This window comes from Wasmannia auropunctata, unplaced genomic scaffold, assembly GCF_000956235.1.
Source record: "Wasmannia auropunctata unplaced genomic scaffold, wasmannia.A_1.0 LD336095.1, whole genome shotgun sequence".
In the NCBI taxonomy this organism is placed as follows: Eukaryota; Metazoa; Arthropoda; class Insecta; order Hymenoptera; family Formicidae; genus Wasmannia; species Wasmannia auropunctata.
In genome coordinates, this window is record NW_012026795.1 from 1,122,288 (window position 1) to 1,146,181 (window position 23,894).

The 23,894-nt window shown below is 42.7% G+C and overlaps 1 protein-coding gene across 3 annotated transcripts in view; it reads right to left on the reverse strand.

The window, feature by feature from the left end:
* Window positions 1-23,317, reverse strand: part of LOC105462639 (FERM domain-containing protein 5) — a 32,738-nt gene extending 9,421 nt beyond the window's left edge. For 2 of the 3 annotated variants that reach the window (XM_011709365.1, XM_011709363.1), the window contains exons 1-8: window positions 23,087-23,317; window positions 14,127-14,231; window positions 11,336-11,378; window positions 8,782-8,958; window positions 6,218-6,429; window positions 3,274-3,429; window positions 2,555-2,569; window positions 1,690-1,778 (exon numbers count right to left, since the gene is read on the reverse strand). In XM_011709365.1, the coding sequence (XP_011707667.1) occupies window positions 1,690-1,778; window positions 2,555-2,569; window positions 3,274-3,429; window positions 6,218-6,429; window positions 8,782-8,958; window positions 11,336-11,378; window positions 14,127-14,231; window positions 23,087-23,182 (893 nt within the window). In that variant the 5' untranslated portion in view covers window positions 23,183-23,317. The remainder of the gene's footprint in view (window positions 1-1,689; window positions 1,779-2,554; window positions 2,570-3,273; window positions 3,430-6,217; window positions 6,430-8,781; window positions 8,959-11,335; window positions 11,379-14,126; window positions 14,232-23,086) is intronic. The other variant, XM_011709364.1, reaches the window with a different exon arrangement.
* Between the last annotated feature and the right edge of the window lie 577 nt (window positions 23,318-23,894).

Consider the following 23,894-nt stretch of genomic DNA (forward strand, 5'->3'; position numbering starts at 1 on the left):
TCCCCCCGCTATGCCGTTGCGCGCTGTGGCCGACGCTAATTCGCCGAATTTCGGTGAACCGCAGGAATTCGATTCCCCCGTGGGTAATATCTCTACCTAGTCGATGAGATCGTCTCCTCTAACGTGCTTTTCGCGTTTAATTCCAGACGCGGCGGTTTCAACAGTTACGAGAACGTTTTTCAGTCCGTCCGCTGTAAACTGTTACATGCAGTTCCTCAGTATAACGCATCGTCAACGCAATTCTCCTTAGAAAAGGTCGGCAATTAGAGCAACGAAACGGCACGCAGATTGAGTTTCTGTCGCGCGGTTCTAGCCTCGTGGCAGAGGCATCAGCGCGTCGCAACTGTACTTTAATTATCTGGATGACGGCCAAATTACCGCGACAGGACAACGGCCGTTCATCGCGATTTCAACTTGTTTACCATGTCTAACGTGCGCTCCGACAGACATTCCGACAGATATATCTTCATCCGCGAGTAAATATGACGCGAGATTGCGTGCATTCCTCCAGTAAATCCTTTGATTCCGTATCGTAATCGCGAAGTCTTTCAAATCTTCATTTCGATGAAACTTCACGTAGAGAGGAAGAATACATTAGACGACTCAACAATCTCGTTTTCGCAACAAAAAAAAAACTTCAAGAAGCGGAATTGGCTTTTTTACTGTGAGAAATATGCGAGTTTAATTGACTTAAGCGCGTTTCAACAAATTCACGGGCAGTGTCGCGAACGACGGACCTTGAATCCACAGATCGCGCTTCTGCTGACGATACACGTACGTTCGAAAATTGTCCCGCATTGTGCTTTTACGCGACTGCAAAATTGATTGAAACGCGCGAGATGGCGAGGGGACGATATTTGACGAACGACGAAGTATTCGAGGCAACTCCGTTCCAAGCTCGACAATTACCGTATGGAGAGACGTATACCCGTTTTTAGTGCGAATTCACTCAACTGACACTCGTAAAACTGCGATACTCCGCTATACATATACATGTACAGATATACCGCGTATACGAATTGAGACGATACGTTCGTTGCCAAAACAACTTTCTACATCAAGCACAAGCGTTCGTTCCGGGCAAATCATCCATCAATGCACGCGGTAGAAGTATTAAATTTGGCCGCGCGATGGTAAACGATAAACCGTGCATGTAAGTGCCAGCGATATTTCCGCGGGATCGGATGCATCTTTTACAGCAGCGCTGGAGCCACTTTTACGGCACTCTCCGTTCAATTACTTATCTCGGAAAATTTCGGAAAAGCCGCACGTACGGCGTGTCCAAAATGCGAAAATGCGCCGGAAGACACTTTGCACGAGAACTTCGCTCAAGCCTCAACCTAATATATACGGAAAGCTAACGAATCTGCAACTGACTGGTCGTTACTTCGCGAGGAAGAAGATAACAGTTCCGTCAAATAATCGCATAAAGAAGCCCCGGAAGAATCGGAGATACACGTAATGTAAAATATAAAAGACACCGTTCCTTTATTTAAAATGCAAGCATCCTTACGTGCGATTTGAACCGTTAATGTACAGGAACTTGCGTATAGCGGAATATGGGGTGAGAACACGTGAATGGATGTGAAAGCTTCTTCGTGAGCAGCGGAACCGCCATGCGATGTAAAACACGGTAAATCTCATACATGCTTTTAGGGGAAACACGAGTAAAAGGGGACGGGTACTCACGTAAAAAACAGCATCTGCTCGATGGCGCACCTCCACACGTGACGACAGTTCGTTGCCGTGGGACATTTGAACCCGACCAGATGCTTTTTCTGAAAATCGCAAATACGAAGGCGCTCTCGAGAAATATTCTATCCAGACGTTTATATACGTATTATGTGAGCAAATATTCGCGTTTTCGCAAAAGAAAGCCGACAAAGGGCTTATCCTCTTATAGGGAGGAAGAGCATAAGGGCTTATGCTCTTCGGGGGAGCAAGATACATAAGCGAAAATAAAAATAAATGAATGAAAAAAAAACGAATGGATTCATTTTAACACTGTAACTTGTCCCAATTCGATATCTCTCTAACGACTACGATGACAAACACTTGTTTGAGAATATTGCAATGTCACGTAGCTTTCGTACGATCACCAAATAGAATAAAGCGCGTATGAATATTATCGATTCGGAGAACACGATCCGCGCCACGTTTCGTGGCCGGAATTTCTAATTTGAAAATGAGACGAGTATCCCGTGAAAATGTGCAGTTTCAAAGTGACGAAGACAGCAGTTTTATTTCGTACTTTTATGAACAAGGAGAAATAGTGCGAAGGCGAGGGGGTTCGTGAGATAAGAAAGATTTATTATTCGCGCAGGGCGACGTAAGTCACGAGATATGCATCTTCTAAAAGCATCTGTATTATTTCATATTTTCATAACCGGATCGTATAAACACGCACGGAAATCATCTGAGATCGTTCGATTTCGTTTTTTTTCTGATTATTCGACATTATGTGTGTGTTTTTTTGTGTATTTATCTCGTAATAATTAAGAACTCAGACTAAATGACTAAAAAATTCAGCGATTAAAATCGCTCTCCAACTCACCTTCGTCCTCACGTCCTGCGCGAGTCCAGCAGAGAGAAATAACAAGATTACTTAACTTACAATCACGTAGTCTGACGTCACATGCACATACCGCACGCAGACGCCGCACGCGAGCGAGTCATGCACGAACGAGAAAGAGAGCACGCATTTTCACGTGCGACTATCAGTAACGTAGTGATAGTGTACAGCGTTCTTAATTAGAAATTGTTCGAGATAAAACGAATTTCTTTTCAAGGGCTTGAAGAAACTTGCGCGTAACACGTACGAGAAATGTCGCGGTTAAGCAATTCCCCGACGAGAGGATCTTTTAACGCGACAAAAAACCTTGTTACCGTGGCGCGTTTAACATTCCGAACTGAACGAGCGCTACAAATTGCACGAACTTTTACAGCCGAAACAACGGCCCGGCTTTAAAAGGCTTCGTTTAATTTCATGCAACGCATCGCACGATACATCCAGGCTAATAAGATCTGGTGACTTAATCAGACGTTATTCCCACGTTTGTATTCCCCGCATAATGTGTTTAATGCACGCATAATTTCAGAAATTAAATCGCGATATTACGACACACTTTTACATAACGCGTTGTTATTCGCATGAGAACTTATCTGGAAAATTTTAATTATCGTTAGACGTGTGGAATATTGCGCCGCGTCTACCGCGTCGTTCCCTCGTCCGACGTGAATCGCGGTGTGTCAGTCAGCAACGAACGCGCTTACCTCGTTTATCGTCACATGCACGATAAACATCTTTCCTTCGAAATTGATCTTCTGAACTTCCGGCCAGCGGAAATGCTGTATCTTCCGTGAGTCCTGGAACGTCAGGATCCCGCAGTGGTTAATGCCCAGATGAAGCTGCGTGCCCTTGTCGGGGTCCTGTAAAACGTAACGCGAATGTATTTATCAGAAAATAGAATCGCAACGTGACCGGAAACGCAACGCGGCGCCCGCGTGGATAATGCGAGGGAGAATTTAAGAAATTTCCATTTCGTTAATGTACTTCGCTCCATTTCGTAGAATTATCCTGAAACCCATCCGCATTTTCATCCCTTTTTATTCACATCGGAAATTGTCGTGAAATTTTTATCAATGGGAAAACAGACTTGTAAGACGCGGAAAACAGTTTAAATGTATACAATTACTGTCCCAGATAGAACTAATTACGGGGAAAATTTTTTACTACAATCCTCCGTAATTGTTATATTTATTTGTAATCGTTATTCGCTCTCTGGTCCATTTCTTTTCTACGACGAGTCTCTTTTCTCTCCACGATTTATCCAATGCGTCATTATTGTCGACCATTTCCGACACCGTGCATCGCGACGGCCAATGAGACAAACGCGTTCAGCGCGGGCGTATGAAACAGATACTTTACGGAGACAGAGCGTGGTACCCTTTCTCGAGTGGCTAAGTGAGAACAACGTCTCGTAGTCGACGATGTCGCGCCATAAAAGTGGCATTTTCCCTTAAACGGAAGACGGTCGCAACAGTGGATCGCGATTATTTCTTCAGCGAAAATGTCGCCGTGCAGCCAGGAAGCGAAAAACCAATAAACGACAGGTGCTACCACGTCTCGTCGCGCGCCCTCGCCTCTCGCGACGAGGGTGCAATGAATGCATCGCGACGAATAATAGCGGGGGTTGTTTTTCCTCTCGCGAGAAAGAGAGAGAGAGAGAGAGAAAGCGACACGAAATGCGAGATTGTTAGTTCGCCGAGAGTCGCTTATGTATCGCAGTTTATTTGTCAGCAAGAGTGTCCCAACGAAGATAACGACGGCGGGTTTCAATGGGCGCATCGATCGACCGAGACATTAATTAAACAATGGCGTGCGTTGCCGCTAGCGGTGACTGAAAGTGTGTCGGAGTTAATATTAAAAAGCATTCTATCACTTGGATTATCGCTTGGGAAATAACAGATCGTTTCGTCACTTCGAGATAGGGGAGGTTGTGAGAAAGTTGTTACATCATGCGCATAAGTAAAAATAACGCGGGGCGTTCATATATATTAATATATATAATACACGGTGGGTTGGCCTATTCCCGACTTCTCTAATTCTGAAAAGTAACAATTCGCTTCTCAATTCGCGAGAAGTTGAGAGGCTAACTGTGCGCGAGTTGGTATATCATCACGGTAACAATCGCGGGTAAAGATGTCTCGAACGAATCCTCAGCCAGTTGTCGACGGGGGTATAATAGATGCGCTCTCGAGGAAATCCCGCGGAAGGCCTGCGCCTCGTTTGAATATCAATGAACGCTGCTTCATATTCTGCGATATTGGAGGAGACGTCAATGGCAGCTAGAATCGGTTATCTTCGAAAACGTTTCCTCTATACCTATACTGCACCTCTCGCGAAATCTCGCGTCCGATGAAAAATGAAGTCCGCGCGAATTGGAATTATTGAAAATTAAATGCGAGCTAAACGGTGGACGAGTGCAGGAACGGAAAATCTAGTACCTCACACGATGTAACGTGTACCGTGCGTTTAGTTTACATTAATAATATTTATGTTGAAATTTGCAATACTGTCGTATAACTCACGGACGTAACGGATGATAACGATAATAATACTCGGAACTCTCAGTTACCACATAATGGAAATGTGTAATTAGATCCAGGTATATATACGTTTGAACGTTCCAAACGGAACGTTCCAAAGCGGCGGAATATCACGAGATGTATCGTGGCGCGGAGTGGAAAAAGGCTGCCGATTTATGAAACGGGCGCGCACACAAAGCGCGATCGTTCTCTCTCTCGCGAGGAAGATAAACCGGTTATGAACTCTTATCGACACGCAGGCGGAGATATACGACTTTTATCCGCGATACCACGGCTACAGTCGGCCGTGCTCGAATTTATTAATCCACGTTCATCGATCTTCAAAACTCGCGACGAAGCCTCGTTATTCTTGCGCCCCCGGATTGCGATCCGCATTTTTGATAAGATAAAACAAATACGAGCAGCATTCTCGCTGCATCCCGATGAAACAATGATGAACGAGAGCTTCGCTTTTTGATCTCGGAACAATCGAGAGCGATTTGTGATAGTAATCAAAGTAATTGCAAAATAATTAAAAATCTCCTTGTTGTGAGCAAAGAGGATCACCGGAAGCGCGTAACTGTATCTCGTTACACCAACAAATCGACTTTGAACTATCGAGCCGAGTGAATTGTTATAGACGTCACTCGTAAAGAATCGCGTAAAGAGCAGTCCGTTCATCGGTGCGGAGTTTCGTCAGAGGACAACACTCGCTAACGGATTGAAACATATTGCCGGAAATAAAGAAGGGCGTCATTAGCATCACGAAAGGAAACGACCATGAGAGTCGGTCACGCTATCAACCCGTTAACAACGTTCAAGTTTGCTCCTCGACAATGTTGTCGACCACATTGTTGTCGAACACGACTACTTCGGCTGTTCATTGAGACAACGGTTCGACCCGTTTCCTTTCCGGCATCTTTCCTCGATAAAAATTCAAACATCAAGTTTCCAGGTTTCTAGTAGTGATTATATATAGTACCGTTGGTGCTCGCAAAACGGACAAAAGTTGAAACGTATATGGAAATGGAAGCGAGTCGAAAGGCAAAATTTCAGCGAACTGAAAGCCTTTTGACGTTTATTCACTCGCGGTTACGAACGGACCGCGTGCAAGGATAACGAAAATTACCTTGACCGGATGTGGATCGACCGCGTACGTGTCCAATTGCGAGGCTATCCTAAGGAAGTAGTTTTCCGCCTGTTCCGGGGTGAATCCCTTCAACTGAGCCTGATGCAGCTCCATCGCCTTCTCCTCGATCGTCGACGTCTGCGTCTTCAGCAATTTGTGTTCGGAGATATAGTTTCCCTCGTGGATCTCGGGATCGTAATCCCCCAGTTCACCTGAGAATTCCGGAAAAGAAAGGCCCGTCTCGTAAGTATCAATTGTGCGTTTCTTCTCATTCTTTACTTCACATATAAATATTGCACACGCCAGAGTTTCTTTACAGAATTTCTTCGTTCGTTTTCTTTAGTGTTCTTCAGCGTTGTTTCAATTTCTCACAACGTTTTAGGATGCTTTGTAGTATCGTTGAATTAAAAATCAACTTAATAATATGTCATATTAAACAAACAAAACAACGACAGACTCGTCAATGTAAAAGACAATCAAGAAATAAAACGGGCCAAACTAACGAGCATATAAAACGAAGATGATAACGTTTATTAATAACGTAACATAATCAAATATGCGGATTTGATTATTAGTATGTTACAGTATTAATAAACGCTCTCATCTTCGTTTTATATGCTCGTTAATTTGACCCATTTTTCTTGATATGTCATTATTATTTCAGTAAAAGTTAACTTTAAGTTACCATCGCGTTTCTAAAAACAACCGACCGACAATAATCAGCGTGCAGTTTACTATAGCAAAATTTAAAAATTAAAAAATAGCATTATTAGGCGCCAATATCTACCTTCGGCCGAATTTGGCGTTTTCCTTTATTTATTCATTTTATTTATATCGATAATATGATTGTAAATCGTAGATTTCAAAAATTGAAAAATACATTTGTATCTAGTTCAAGAAAAAGGATAATTATCGAGTACGCTCCGAGATCGCACGGTAGATATAGGTGGAAAAACGACCGGCGCTCATCGCGACTATTACTCAAATTGCAACAGGCCGCGGACACGACTGGATATAAATCGTCGGCGATTGAGAAACGAGCGCTGCTTGAACTGGATGATGTCAAAGACAAATGGCAGGGGCAAGCAAAACAAATCTTCTCGAAATATCGAGACTAATCCGCGGCAGTTTCTGTACATTCTCCGATTGACGACGAGAGAGTCTACGTAAAGAGAGCCATTTATTTTTACGCGAAGAACGCACGAGGAATCTGCATGAAAAACGGCCTACTTTAGCAAATAGAGGAAATGCATGCCGATCGCGTTTCCGCTACGAAGGAACGCAAGAAGCGGCTATCGCCATCAAGGTCAGCAAAAAGATTTCCAGCGCGGAGAGCGAATAGTTTTTGCAGTTATACTCGCGGTTCTCGCTGAAAAGGTGAACGGTCTAAGAATTGATGGTCGACGACCGAAGTTTTAATACAAAGAGTCACGATCGGCTTACGATGGAAAGTGGCGGGTCATTGATTGCCCTCCGTTACGTACTTTTCGATAACGAGATCGCAAGACAAACAAAAGGTTGAGCCTCGTACTTATATAAGAGGACACCGACTCCGGAAGGTTACTTTCCAGACTAACTTCGATCACGGTCTGAAATTCCGTAAATAGATAGGTTACATTTCTCGTTAAAGCACGGAGGAACTAAATTTAACAACGTGTATACGAATGCCGTATTAAAGATGCCATCGATTACAATTTTATTAGGATTGAATACGCGACTCGACACACTATTCAATTTAGCAGCAAAATTGATTAATCTGTATTTGAACGGCGTCCATTATTCAATTGTTCACTAAGTAATAGGCTTAATCGTATTTCACGAGTGACACTGACAGATTCGAGATATTAACTGAAAATTTGCTTTTTCTTTTTTTAAATAAACTTCAGAGAAAACAAACGGAAAGCCACACGCTCGTACATTTTACGGAAACGGTGTTGTACGATCGATGGGCGACGATCAACGGGAGGGGGTGGGTGATACACGATGACCGTGATAGGTCACTGGAAAGGAAATCCTGAATTATGGGATTCCCGAAGTCGAGATAAAGGAATAAATTGACCGTACGGACGCGTGAAACGGAGTGAAGCTGAAACTACGGGTACTGTGGCTGCAAACGTCATGCACTGTGTGCTCATTGTTCACAAATCCAATATTAAATATGAAATCATACTAATCATTATAATAATACCGTATAATCGTTTATTATCCGCCAGCTTATAATTATTTAATTCGGCTACTTTTCGAGAAAGAAATTAAAATTTTCGTTAAATGAACATAATTTCTTTATAAATATTTTTGATTAATAAAAAGTAAGATTTAAATGCATGGAAAATAATTTTAAATTAAAAAAAAATGATAGATACACGATAGAAATAAATTCAACGATCTCTCTTTTTCATTTACGGAAGACGGTAAGCATCCTGGCGTAAAGCTTAAGACACGGGCGGCCAGATGAGTCTTTGCGCTTCGTTGCGCTTTGCCTTTGTCAAGAGTTGAGGCACAATTGTGATGTAAAATTTCGAAGATGGAAAATCAACGAAGGATGCCGAGCTGGACAAACTTACTTTGCACGATGCAAGCGACTAGAAGCGCTGCCTCGCCGGGGCTGCAACACAAACGTCCGTAAAGCAGGTCCCTTTTGAGCTGCTGGTACACTTGATACCTGGTGATCTCCTCCTTTAGCCGCAGAGGATCGGGCGGGTAGAATTTCACGCGAAAGCACAGCAAAATCTCGTGCATGTCTGGAACATAGTGAAAGGTCGGATGTGTTTCAGCGAACTAGCATCTTTCGCTCACGACCCTGGTGTGTACTTTTAGCGGGAGACGCTCGCGCGATCTGACAGCCGATAAATTTCTCGATATATCTAATATCACTCGCGCTTAATCCGAAATGTATATCTTGTATAATCTCGGTCGTGCAATTAAATTCGTTGAATTTTAACACGAGCATGCAAAATATTGCATATTCATCCCTTCCACACAAGCTCGTCATAAATACACGAATGTGTACAAATTACAGTATATATAAAAACATTAACAGCATAAGTATTTAATATGACTATAAGTTAACAGAATAAATATCGCTATTGTCGTATCTACACGTGTTTTTTTGTAGCTTCCTTGCAAAATTCCCGCGCTCACAAGAGCCTCGTTACATCTCCCTCGTTACATAATCATTGTATATTTATTACATAATGACGCGATCGGTTTTAATGTTATTAAATATAATTGCGCGATGTAAATTTTGAGATAATTCCCCGCCGACAGCATTCTTAATAATTCTTAATAACCAGTCCCGTGTCAGAGCGATGTGTATATAATATATATCGATCTTCTCTCTCTCTCTCTCTCTCTCTCTCTCTCTCTTTCTCTCTTCTTGGAACGGCAATCGATACACGCGATACCAAAGGAAATGGCATTTGCTGGTATTCCACGCGTATAAAAACACTTCAACGGAGACAAAAACCGGAGCGGACGGGCGGTGGCGGTGTTAGCCGTCTAATGGTTTTCGCATGTGGAAATGCGACATTTATAAGTTCTCATTTCGTATCATGGATTCGTGATTGTCCTGTCACGTATATACCCCGCGGAAGAACGTTTCGAGCGTGTACACACCCCCGCGGCGGTCTCGGCGGATATTTATTTTATACAAATGAGAGGAACACACAGCTGGCGCAAATATACACTTACGAACGTATCGCAAAAAAAAAAACGGGAGGGCTCTACACTCGGCGATAACATAACGTTGCCGCCTCCGCAAATGCGAGGTCGTGATCCCATTCGATACGGTATATCATTACGGCTCGTTGCCTTCGACAGACACAAGACACTCGCGAGCTGTCTCTATGCGTCGACCTTCCGCAAAGCATACGAATATCAAGTACATCGGATTACCATATAATGTTTAATCAGTTTCGACTTTGCACGTCGCGCGCGCTTTATATAAATTTACAAGTGCGTTTATACGATGCAAATGTTAATCATACGTTATAATACTATCAGTTCTGCGAGCATTAAGATCAACAGGTACGATCAAAGCGGCAAAGACGCTCAATCGCGATCCAGAAATATCTTATTGTTAGTCCGAAGCCAGCCCTTCGAGTTTATTTAATTTCAGCGCAAAGGAAAAACTTCGGTCGCTCCTTCGGCGCTCCTTCGGGCGCGAGAGCATATATTTTTCTAATTCCCACCGTGCGACATTCAATCCTCCTTGGCTCGGATTGCGCGATCGGCGGAATTTTCCAGGAGAAAATCCGGGAGGACTCTTCCCAGGAGGGGGAAAAAAACCTATCCTAACGCTTTCGGACAGGTCTACCGCCGAAGTCCGTTCAAGTTTACGAGAATAGGCCAGCGGGTCGCGACTGCTTGAAACTTTCATGCTACATCGACCGACGTAATCGGGGCGCGGGAGGGAAAAGTCGTCGGGCCTCGACGACGATCGACCCTCGCCTCGGTCACAGCTGTTCCGGTGATACCTGCGTTCCCTCCACGCGCGACGTCATTATAAGCAGGCCGATCGACTGTAACGCCTTCGCGACACACAGTGCAGGTATAGTGTTTCCGCGGTAGAACGGGAACCCCGGGCATAATAAGACGTTTGCCCGACGCCGATTTGTGTGTTTCGGATTACAGGCTACATCCGTTGCTTGTCGTTAATTGCCTCGCGTTACGCGACGTTACCGGCGTTACGAGCGCGGCTGTTGTAATTTGAGCGCGCCTTCGCGGGAGAATGCACGGTATGCACCTCCTCGAAAACAAAATCGAATGAACAGAGAAACAGTTTTTTCAAAACTTCCTTGTCAAAAGATGACATATATTGCACACACATAATGCACATTTTAAAATTTACGCTGAAAATCGTTAATCGTGGGACAACGTAGTATTTCGACGAATTTTACTGTGCAGTAGACAATAAATTTGTTGTAGTATATATTTAAAAAAGTAGTGAAAATCACATAAAATTCGTCGAAATACTATGCTGTCCTACGATTAATATGATTTTCAGGATAAACTTTAAAGTAAAATTCTCTCCGTGTGGTAATTCAATTTTACTTAGAAATCCGCATCGTACGTTCACAAATCAAAGATAACGTTTGTTAAATTGCAAATGATACCAACCTTTCACCTGCTTGATCGCCGTTTTCGCTAGGTCCAGCCAATGCTGCAAAATAAAAAAATATTCGAATATATAACATATATGTAACATGAACAAGCTGTATAGATACGTAAGGTGATAACGCGTCACGTGCGACTACTAAAATTCTTAATATTTATTTATTGCCGCTAGTTTATATCAGCTGTAGCTCAACAAGTACCTATTCTAATATTTAAGTATCATATTTATATTCGTAATATAAATTTATGATACTTCGAACGGTATATCTCGTTCTCCGTCCGCCTTTTCTCCGAGATAGCGCGTGTCGGATATAGCGAAGGCTACCCAATTCGCGTAACTACCCCGCGGAAAAATGAGAAACAGAAATGCGAGACATAAATGCTCGCCGTAAAATTTTCGTCGTAAGAGTCTGTAATGATACTATCGTATAACAAGCTATACGCTCGCTCGTACATACGTATGACGGGATATTTGCCGTTGGTTGGAAATTATACGCCGACGAGGTCGCGCATCTGTTCTGCGTTCTAATGCCGTTTCAACGAGACCGATGAAGATATTAAAGTGTGACCATCACGTTGGGGCTGTGCTTTAACGCAAATGCGTAAACTGTACGCGGTGCTACACCGTACCGGCGAATTAGTCTGCTTCCGCGAAAGATATAGTCGTGCGACCGCGTCACTATCGTCGACCATGTCACGTGTTTCCACATTAGTGGAGATTTACCGCGATGAGTTTTAGGAATCTATAATACATCGGATCAAGGATCAGTTGCACCGAGGGAGAGCAATTTCCAGATCGCTCCAAACCGCTCGGTGGATCCACTCGAGAGAGGATAAAGCGAATAGCTCTACAGAGTACACCGTATATCTCTTTAAGTCCCCTCGTTACAATGGCCACCTTTAAAAAACGACCAGATAGGTCTCGAGGCTGCAGACGCCGCTCAGGGTAGTAACAATCGATATGACGTACGATATACAATTTATCATCCTCGGGGGATTTGTAGGTAACGCGTATCTCTCTTATCCGCGGGCGGGTTCATTGCCGCGCTTATCGAGTACAAGTGCAAACTCTAAAAACTGTCGCACTGCGCAAAGTGCGCGACGAAAGATCGTTTGCATTTTCTATTTCAAAAAAGATATTCCCGCTCCCGCACGGCACGAATTGCGGAATTGCGGAGCCGAGAGATAGAGAGAATAGCGCGAGCGGAGCGCCTGAGGATAGAGTGCGTTAAATTTTAAGGTAGACGACGATGGAACGTTTGCGGATGTCCGGACGGACAATATTGATTTCACCGGGCCTTAACGGGAAGACCAGAACTCGGCGGGATGCTGTTTTATACCGGGATCGCGAGGCCGTATGTCTTCTGCTATAGAAGGAAAAAAAGAGCGAGGAACAAAAATAATTCCGCTAAAATTATGCAGGGCTTCGCGCACGTTCCCCCGGGTTTTATTTCGTGTATTTTAACGACTATACAGTTTCGCGAAACGATAATTTCTCATGGAAGAAAATTGGAAAATATCACTTTAAATACGATAGAATGCAAAATTACTATCCCGTAAGAGATAATTTTAATCCCTCGGATCTGTGTTAGAATTAATACGATTTTCATTCTGAATTAAATCTTCCGCGACCGAAATTAGGATTGATGCGCTTTTTCCAGCGCGCTCGTCCCATTTGGATTTAAGTAAAAGTGCACGTTTCGTTTAAAGTAAACTAGTTCTTTAGAAACGAAAAAGCAAGCGAACGTGAAAAAATTCTCAAGCTTTGCTTAATTGAATTACGACTTAATGATATACTCACTGTTTTTGTATAAATATCGACTTTTGTTAAAAATAATGACTGTAGAATGTACAACGTGTGTATAACCTTTATGCGAAATATCAAATCTATCATGCTTTTTTTGCTCAATTTCGATCGTTAATAATTTCAACGTGAAAATGTGTATCGCTATACGATAGGTGTAATCGCGAAAAAAATGTGGTATGTATACGTTCATTTAAATACACATTTACAGCCTGTTTGTAGGTCTTCGTGACGATCGAACGTTTATAAGGTAAATTAGATTTGTACCCTCTGGCCCTGGAATCGCGGCGATCGATGCGTTGAAACGCACCGCTGTACGATATAAATATTATTTCGAGATCGATAACAAATCTTTTTTTCTTCCTTTTATCCCGACGAAGTGAAATTTGTCGCGGCAATTACTACTATACGGCGGAGAGATAATCGACGACGGTTGCGTCATTTTCACGATTAAATCCAACTAACGTGTCGTCTCGGAAATAAAAATTTAACCGCGTAAGTTTTTAATTTGGAATATTACACGGGTGTGGAGAGGAGCGGAATAAATGATTAACCCGTTAACGCGTGTTCGTGAGCGAGGTACAACGTGGTGCACCACGGTGAATCGTTGGTATTTCAAGGCACGCCTATTTTTAAGTCCTCCGGAATTACACCGATGACCTAAGAATAACGATTACGATGGAGCGTATATATACAATCGCGCGCACGCCATGCCGTTCCAGGTGTTAGTAAAGCGAATTTAATTGCGTGACAGAGATCTTTCCGTCTTCCGCAAACGCGTCGACCGTCACTCGCTGGGGGTAACACCACTTAATAAAGAGAAAAACAAGCGATAATTATATACTTTGTGTAGCGAAAAGTACACGTTCGACCTTGACTTTGGTACGCGCAAAATATCCCGAGCCGAGATAAGATATCGCAAGAAATCTGAAGTCCTGCAGGGAGCCGCGTTTCCTCAAAAATTCATCGTTTAATAAACATTACACTTACCCTTTCCCTTTCTTTATCGACGTAGCGAAGCCCGAAGTAATCCATCTCCAAAATGTTGAGCTGCTTGCACACATATTCGAGAATATATCGTCCTTTCTCTTGTGGCTGCAACAGAGAAAAAAAAACCGCCATCAGACGCAATTAGGTCGCGAATGTTTACCTCGTTTTCGCTGCTTTCTTTTTCACATATGAAAAAGGAAAACGCTAGGGACCAACAAAAGGAATGGCGTATTGCTAGCGGAGGTGGCCTTACACTTAAAGAAACTTGTATACCTAATACTTTAGTAGTCTTCTCTCTTTTCTCTCTCTCTCTCTCTCTTTCTCCCCCTTCATATAAATAACGATTTCCAATATCAATATTGGAACGGCAAAATTATGTAACCGAGAGATATCATATAATTTTAACATATCGCGCAGGAAACGCAAGAGGTGTGAATAAATTTTTTTCACAAGCGACTTCCCGTAATTCTGAAACGGAAATTTTCCATAAGATAAAAAAAAGCCGTTTCATCTCATGGTTTTCTAATCGTTATGCGAATCAACGTTACTTCTCTCCATCGCAATTCCTGCACGGAGGAAAACAACGTGGCGCGTACGGCGCGTGAAACACTGCGAGTCCGATAAAAGACAGCCGAGTTCCGGCTGCATGGAAATCTCCCGTTTTCGTATCCGAGTATCTGAAACGCTACATGCGTTTCATATCCGCGCGAGCATGCACGACTCTTACGTGCTAAAGTTATATACATATATGTATGTACATTCGAAGTGCATCACGCATGCACGCACCGCGTGAACAATACTAATTTCGAGCGCCGTTCTTTATCGCAGTCCACGACAAATAAGTAATGTCTTTTCCGTACTATGATAAATAAAACACCTTGCAGTTGCTACACAATGCTATACGAAAGTGCGAGCTATGAATCAGCGATCTCAACGCCTTTGCGACATACTGCCACTTTCCTATCTCGCGGAAGCGGCGGGATATAGAATACACGTGCTCTAACGCGACTTTCGCAGCCAAGTCACACGGAATGCTTTCCGGGATCGTAAACCATCAATTTTAAATCGTTATCTTCACTTTTAACGATCTAATCTCTTTCGAACATATCAATTCCTTGTAAATCCCACATTTTGTTTTTCGTAATATTCATAAATCCGATATAGATGTTACTCCGAAAAACTGATTAAAAACCCCAAAACTTTTTAGTGAAGGATCGTTAATGCCAGTACTTTTCGTTGACGTATTGAAACAGAAAAATACGACTAGAACAAAACAACTTTGAAAATATGATGTGTAAATAACTTGAAGCGTTAATACGATGGCACGGTTGATATGTCGCAAGAAAAATATAAGCCGGTATGGTTTTCGACACGTGTTGTGTATGTAGATTACGTAAAAAAAAATAAAAAAAAAAAAATAAAAAAAAACGACTCAATCGTGATCTCTCGCAATAAAAACTGCGATCGGACGAACGAAATCGCTGCAATTATTAAGCATAATAGCCCCGTAATCAGGAGATAAATATTATCCGATGCGAGGTCACGGACGAAAGAAAAACCAACTACGGAGAATAAAATGTTAGTGTTTCGTCTTTACGTAAGCTATATGCAAGATTTGAGATGTAAGCATCATTTGCGTAATTTATACTTTATAGGAAGCATCGTGTTCTGTTTCGAAAGAGAAACCCACACACACACTGTTATAACAGACTTATTGAGATTACCGTGTACGATTAACGTCAAAGTAATTGAAATTTATTTCGAATAACTCTTGGAATGCATGTTTTTTTTATATTTAATAAGAGAAATTTGTGTTCCAGTTGTACCTAGAATACAAATTCTCATACCGGACACGCGATGCATTCGGAGAACCACTGAGAGCAAATGTCTCGATCATTCTGCCATTATGACCAAGCACAAAGTTATTATTAACGTCGTTAACACGTGCAGTTATTAGCATTAGATAAAAACATATGTTTCTTACAATTTATTTTTTGCAGTTTATTTTCTCACAGTTGTCCGATTTATCCATTGGAATTCCGAATGACGACGCCGCAATGTATACAGAGCGACCGCGCATGCGGCATGATTGAACGGCGAATCCGCGGCATCCCGGGCACTCTATATTTTTGCAAATGCAAATTTCTCTTCGCGAGCTTCGCTGTTGAATGGACTATCCATCCTCCCCGTACGAGGCGCGGCGCCGAAATGTCACGTCCCGAAATAACTCTCGTATCGCGAGAATCAAATTGAATATTTCACGGGTATAACATTCACGACGGCTTGCGGCGGACTACTACCGGCCCGTTACTACGCCCGTTACTACAAGTCATAAATAAAATACGTCCAAAGTACGAGAACGAGGGGCTGCCACACGGGAAGTTTTTCATGAAGACGAAGACGCCGCGGCCGCCGCCGCGCGGTCGTTTGCGCGCCTGCAGTCATCCTCGCTCCCGGACAGGTCGAGTGTGTTTTTTAACAGTCCTCACCGTATGTGTCAAGTGTCAAGGGCCACGTGCATGTCCGAAAAGTGCGCGAGGTTCTCTCCGTCTGAAGCTCTCTTACACACAAGAGCTTCCGACGTTTCGCGGAACTACTGAGAATGTACGTACAACGGACGGATGTGTTAGCATTATTGTATATTAATAGGAGCGTAATCTCTCTCTCTCTCTCTCTCTCTCTCTCTCTCTCTTTCTCTCGCGCCGGCAGTCCCTTGCGAGTTATTTACTCACTCAAGATTGACGGCGACGCGTACAACATGCTGCCGCGCGCGATGCGGCAGTACCTCGGCAAAGCTGTATAAGTCGGTAATGCTTGTACACTCGGCTTGAATCCGGAATGATGATACGAAATAAGTACTGTAATCACTATAGAGATTACCGGAAGAATTACGCTACAATAAGCGACAAATTTCGAGCGTAAAATACAGAAACTATATATACGATAAATTTGACGAGATATTGTGAGATATAAAAAAAATATTTCTACAAAGCAATAAGAGTTACGTTAAAATATTATTTAATAAAATTATTTTTCAATCGCTATTTTCAAAAATACAAAAGCGGTTTTTCATTAAAAGTTTGGTATTTTTAAAATTTTATTACGTAAGTCATTCTCTTTTATTTGCTTAAAAAGTTGGATAATGAAGAAACTATTTGCAGCCACGATTTCACAGAAAAGAGGCAAATTGAAATTTGAACGTTATATATTTTTCGCGTGGGTTCATTGACGGGAAGCAGGAACGAAAGGTGGCAGAGATGCCCCGAGCTAAAAGTTGAACATTAACATAACTAAAAGTTGGCATTATCATGATTAAAGTGTTTGTCAGTCAGATGTACAAAGTTAGCATTTTTCTAAGCAGAGCCCACGTCTTATTGTTAATGGCTTTGAAATATAAATCGCTAGCGTAAGTAGAATCGGTCTTTCTAATAACCTCGCGCATGCAGTAGTTCAAGATCAAATGAGTCAGCCATCAGATTTCAGCACGGCACGGACCTCATGAGATCTCGAGTGACTTCTAACCTTTATTTTTATCAATTCTTATACGCAGTCATACTGGTACAACAATGTCAAGGAGGTAGATAAGCGCGAGTACAGTTCAATTCCGTAATATTCAATTCCGGTCACGGCATTAAGTTATATCAATTAAGTCTCTCGAGGTAAATGCGAGGCGCGCTCTTGACGTTGAAGCACTTCGCATTGCGAAGCGATGAGAAAGGATCTCTCAACCTCGTTATCTAGATATTAACTGATTTACGGCGAAGCAATATGGGTAGTTAAACGATAAATTAAAGCTATATGAATAATAAATAAGCGCGAAACATAATTAATACGGAATACGGGCCGCGTGAATGTGCGCATACAAATGAAGTATATAGATCTAATTTAATTAAGGAGGATTTGCATACATTGGCCGGAAATATATACAAACGGTGTCAAGGAACGAGATAATCGATATCAAGGAGTGCCCAAGCACTTACTGTTTCCAGGTTATTTATTTAATTATATTACGATATGTATATATCGGTGAAATTTAATGTATTTATGAAAACGCTGCCGCGACGGAGCGGGGACTGTCGACCTTGTTGACCTTGCATCCCCGGAGATCGCCGAGCTCGTACAAAAAAAAATTTCGCAGGAAACTTTTATCGATCCTCATGGAAATCGTCGTTTAGCTCGTCCCGTAAAAATGGAAGGAGCACGATAAATAAAAGTCAATATACGTACATACGTAATAAATAAGCGTTTTCTTGAGCACGCTCGAGGCGCAACGAAGTAAAGTTCAAGTTTCAATGCGCAATTTCTGCTGCACGAGGAGCGTACCTTAAGCTTTGGTCGTGAGAGAGCGGGAGGCATACTTTAAATTCTTCGCAAAGCTAATCCGAGCTATACGTAAACTTTCCGCGAGCTTAACTTTATAGTTCGTGTGTCTATCGCATAAATACGGCAAAAGAGTGAACGATGAGCGTAATGAATTATAGATGTACATGTCGAAAGCTGTTATTCTCGTTCTCGCTGCATAATTAAGTTTGTAGCGTTACTGTGAAAATTTCGGCTCTCAGTATATTTCGCTTATTTAATTAAAAATTTGCTTCTCGGTTGCTCGCCGTTAATCAGATCGGGTATCCCTTAAATTAATTTTCGCTTTCTTTCAATTTAATTACCTCTTCTTGTTTGAGTACCGTTCAATGTGTAAAGGTCTACTTTTTATTGCATTAAGAGAAACAGTAAACCTGTAAAAGCCTTTACATTATAGTTATACGAGTTTCTAATAAAGTACAAAGTCGATCAACAATTGTGCGACATCATTGCCGGGGAATTTGCATTTATCGGTAATAATTTAAGTGTCTCCGCCACGTCGACAGGGAGTAGTAAGAGGTATAGGAGAACGGCTATCATTGATTCTAGCAGCCTAGTGACCCTGTACCTCCAGACACGGCGGCTCTCTTATAGACATTGTTGTTTGCGAAAGGAGATCTGTATATGAACTTCGTACTTCGCGAGTGTCCCAATCCCGACCGCGAGGGATCGACTATTGCGGAACCATCCTAACTTCGAGATGCCGAAATAAAATTGACGAATTGCACGGAATAAACAGGATTATTGCGCTGCGTATGAAGAAACGTTTATTCCACGAATCAAATTTGATTCTACGAATCGAATCTGATTATATAACGTTGCGCAAAAGCGAGGATACGTATACAGTGTCTCGTCGTGACGGTGTAAAATTAAAAACAATAAATTACCTCGAATGGAATCTCATATCCTGTTATACGCTATTGTTGCCGCTATAATAAAGTATCAGCGTATAGTTTTAATTTTCTGAGACGGAATTTCGCGCAAAAGTAGCATATATTGTAGATAAGACTCGAGATCGTTTGTGACGTGGATCTCGCGAAGCTGCACTTCTAAATAAGTCCGAAATATGGAGCTTTCCCAAAATTGTCCCGCTAATCTACGAACTTTCATCTCGGCGCGGCAGCTCCGCGAGACAATTCCCCGCCCTTATTTACGATCCATGCCGACATTTAATTTGGCACGGACCGCATTGTTGCCGTTTGAAGAAGGTTAAGGATTATTATCGAGCTTTATTTCGAGGGCGAGATTGAACGCGACGAGGCGGGCGTGCATAATGTCGACGGAGGCTTTTTAAGGCTATACTTTTAGGCGTGAAATGACGTCGTCCGCCGTAATTTACGGCTATCAGCGCGAGCACCGTGCCAAATGGACCGCGCTAATACAGCGAGAACAAATAATATAATGGCCTAGAACTCACCCGCAAATCGGATTATATATATAGGGGTATATACATCTTCCGTCGAATGTGCCGCAAAGAAGTCACGATAAAGGGTGAGTTTCAGCTCTCTGAAAAATTGCAAGTTCATCGCCATCTTTCGATTAAACCTATATTCGGTATCGGTCAGCGTAGCGACTTTACCTTGAGATATTTCGTTACACTCGTAAACAATGGAAATGAGAGATAAATATGCGAGATTAAAAAAAAAGGACGAAAAAAGAAAAGAAATGTATCACGCGACAGAAACTTAATCAAACATTTTCAGCTTTATTTTTGGCAAGCTGCAACTATCGCATAACGTTATAATGGGTACATGGGAGATCATGCGCTTCTCGTTGAATTTATTGTTGCAGATATTTCCATTTTTGGATCAAATTCTACATAAAACATAGAGAAATTTTATTCTTGTAAAAGATCAATTTTCGTAAAAAAAAAAAAAAAAAATGATCGTATAGAAATGCTCTCTTCACGATCATATCAATCAATTTCTGTACGGATACTCTTCGCAAAGAGAGTGCGAATATTCGAATTATTTCTCGTTCTGGCCGTTGATAAAACCTTGACAAACGAATCAGTGGAAATGTGTAATGTTTAAAAATACTACAGCGGCAGCGGCTTTGCGCCTAAAACAATGGCTGTGTGTCAATAGTCAACAAAAACCCCCGATTTTATTGGCTTTTAATGCGCGCAATAGCCAACCCTCTCTCTGTCCAATCGCGCGTCCGTTCGAAGCTTAAATCCGAACCGATGGCTCTCCCATCCCCTTTTACCGTTTTGTTTCGATTTGGCCGCCTGCCAATTATCCCGTCCCGTAATGTCCACGATGTGACGTACCGTTGAAACACGCATCCCCTGTTTTCCGCACCCGCAAAGAGCGCGCGGCACCGCCGCGCGCCTAATGAAGAGAAACGAGCCGATCGACATCGCCCGACCGACTCGCGCGCGCGACTCTATTTCCGAATATCCCGGGATGACTCGCGATAATCCCCGGGTGAGTCCCAGAAGAGAATATTCATGCGAACGCGGAGGGATGAAGGGGGGAGGGCAGATCTGTATCTCTGGCTTTCGAGACTTGCCTATAGGGATTTCGATGAAATTCGATGCGCGGTAACTCTGCGGTTTATAATTAGAAGGAGGAGGAGGACGAGGAGGAGGCTGGAGGAGGAGAGGTAATAAATGTTACAATGTACAAATAGCGGCGCGAAATGTTGGGAATGATATTAATCTATCGGAGAATATTCCGTAACTACTTGCATAACCGCAGACCGCGAAGACTTACTTAAACTCAGTGATTGTTCGTGAGACACGTATAATGTTATACGGTAGATCGATAGAATTATCAGATTTCAAAGCTCCGTCTATCGCGCACGAAAACAGGGCGAAAATTTACGAATTTAGTTAATAAAAATGTGTTGAAAATCGAATTAAAGGACTTTTACGTACGTCATCTTGCCTCGCGCGCGGAACGTCGAGCTATTAGGGTGGACTCCGCAGCATCGAGAGCATTTTTGACAGGGTATAGACCGTGTACACAGATGCTTTTCTGGAATCGATCCAAGCAGTGGGTGCCGTCGCTGCGACTGAACGTCAAAGGGATCCATCGGACGCGATACGGAGTCACGGTTTCGACCCCTCCCCCTCCCCCCCGTCCCCGCGTCCAGCGGTACTCAATCCCAATCACGAACGGGAGTATCGCGATGAGAATGACACGTGGAGCGGATGCGGAGCGGAAAAAAAATCGGACGACATCTCGACGTGAATGTTATCAATAATGGGAAAAGGATTAAGTTTCAATAAATGTGTGTGTCAGTGATTATAGGACGTAAAAACAACATGAATACGTTTAAACGACCATAAAAAGCAGACAAATGGAGGTGCAGAGATAATGCAAGTCATCATGACAAAATTCGCATGAGATATTCGTGCGTGAACATAATTTAATAAAAATGATATTTCGCGTCTTATTTTTTCTTTCGCGTATCGTAAATCTCCGAGATTTCTACGAGATTTCGTCATGTCGCGTCGAACGATGCGGTAATCGTCGTGATATCATCATCTCAGAAAAGAAGGAATACGCGTATCATATTTTCCCTTCTCTTTCCTTCTGCTCTTTTTTTTCTTTCACATAAAAGTGTGAAAAAAAAGGAATACGATACATTCAAAGCATGCTCTTAATGCCGGCTTTAATAATTAGTAACGGCCATTAATTCAATGCTACAGCACGACGAAATATAAAGCGATACTATCGATTATATAATAATCTGAATTCATCAATATTTCATTAATGTGCCATCCGTCATGCCGAAAACCTTGTCGTTTTGTGGACACGAGAGAGAAAAAAATTGCTTCATTCAATTTATCACTAAATAAACTTAATATAAGAAAGAGTAGTATATTTGCAGGAATAATTTTGTCGAAAGAAACTACTTATAGCAAATTGCGTATTTATTGAATCTATGTCATGTATTTGAAAGCATGTCCTATTTTATACATATTATTTTTTAATAACATTCTCCTCAGTTTGAATTTCTCTTCGAAGAAATATTGAAGGAGCGCTCTTTTTTGCGTTATGAGGAATTGAAAAAGAAAGCTTTCTTATGAAACTCGAGAAAGTCAAATGAAAACTACATTTAACTAATTGTGTAGAATTTCAATGAAAAATTTAATTATGCAAAAATATACGGCGCTAAAGATTCGAACATCTCTTCTCTCGAGAGAAGAGATGTTCGCTAGGAAAGCTCCGTATTGAGGAATCTGTAATTGAGAAAGAATACGCGAGAAGTGGGACAGTTTGTATAGAATTAACAAACAGTCTGTCGAAATCTTCGACAATTGCAATCGCACGGGCGAAATATCGCGCACGAAATTGCTTTAGCATCTTTTCACAACGTCCTTGTTTCGGCGAGTGTCATCCTGCAGGTATTTATCGTTGAAAGGGCAAAAAGTCGGAGTACTTATACAGATTAAAATGATAAACAGCTCGCGGATCTTCCGTTCGATGCCGAGATACTTGTGAATGACAGCGCGCAGGCGAGTGAGAGAGAGAGAAATAGAGAGAAAAACCCGCTGCACAAGGGGTAGCGAGAAAAGTCGCGCTCGCGCGCGGATATATCCGCGGCGCGACGCGAAGCGGAACGGAGCTGAGCGGCGCGGCGTTTCTCACCTGAAAGTCGCAGTAGATGATTTCGTTGTCGTCGAACAGTCGAATAGTGGCGCGATGCACCACCGTCACGTCGCTCTTGCTGCCGAATTTCAACATTTCTGCCCTCCTCAAGTCGCCACCCAAATTATCCCCCCGGCCGTCATCGTCCCTTCCCCCACAGCACCACACACTGCCCGTTTATTAATCGCGGCACGCGCCACCGTCGTTGTCGTCGTCGTCGACGCCGGTCGTCGTTGTCGTCGTCGTCGTCGTCGTCGTCGTCGTCGTCGTCGTCGTCGTCGTCGCCGCCGCCGCTGACGCGCGACCGTACTCCGTATTAATCGGCGAGCTGGCACGGCACGGCGCGACGGCACGGTAGCACAGCGGTGAACGACGACACATCACCGTAGCGGAAGAACGCGAAGCTGTCTGTCAACCAGTCCGTCCCACTGGTGCGCCGCCGCCGCGGCCAACGCGACGCTGCCACATCTCCGGCCCCGCGCTCGCGCCGCGGCCGGCCGCGCGCGCCGTTGCCGTTGTCGAAGTGTCATGGCGCACCGAGTCGCGCCGGATTTCGATTTGACACTTTGGAGCGCTCCAGAAGCGAAACACACTTCGTCGAATCTTCTCAGATTGCTGGAGGTACAGCGTAGAACTTGTTTAAATACACTTGCAAACGAGCACTTAATCCTCAGTTATATTATTCGATTAATATCGTTTTGTAAATTAACATATATATGTATGTTACAACTTCACATTGCGAAACACGCAAAAAATAAACACCATTAAATTATTGCCCATTAAATTATTTTTATATTATTTCCATTAA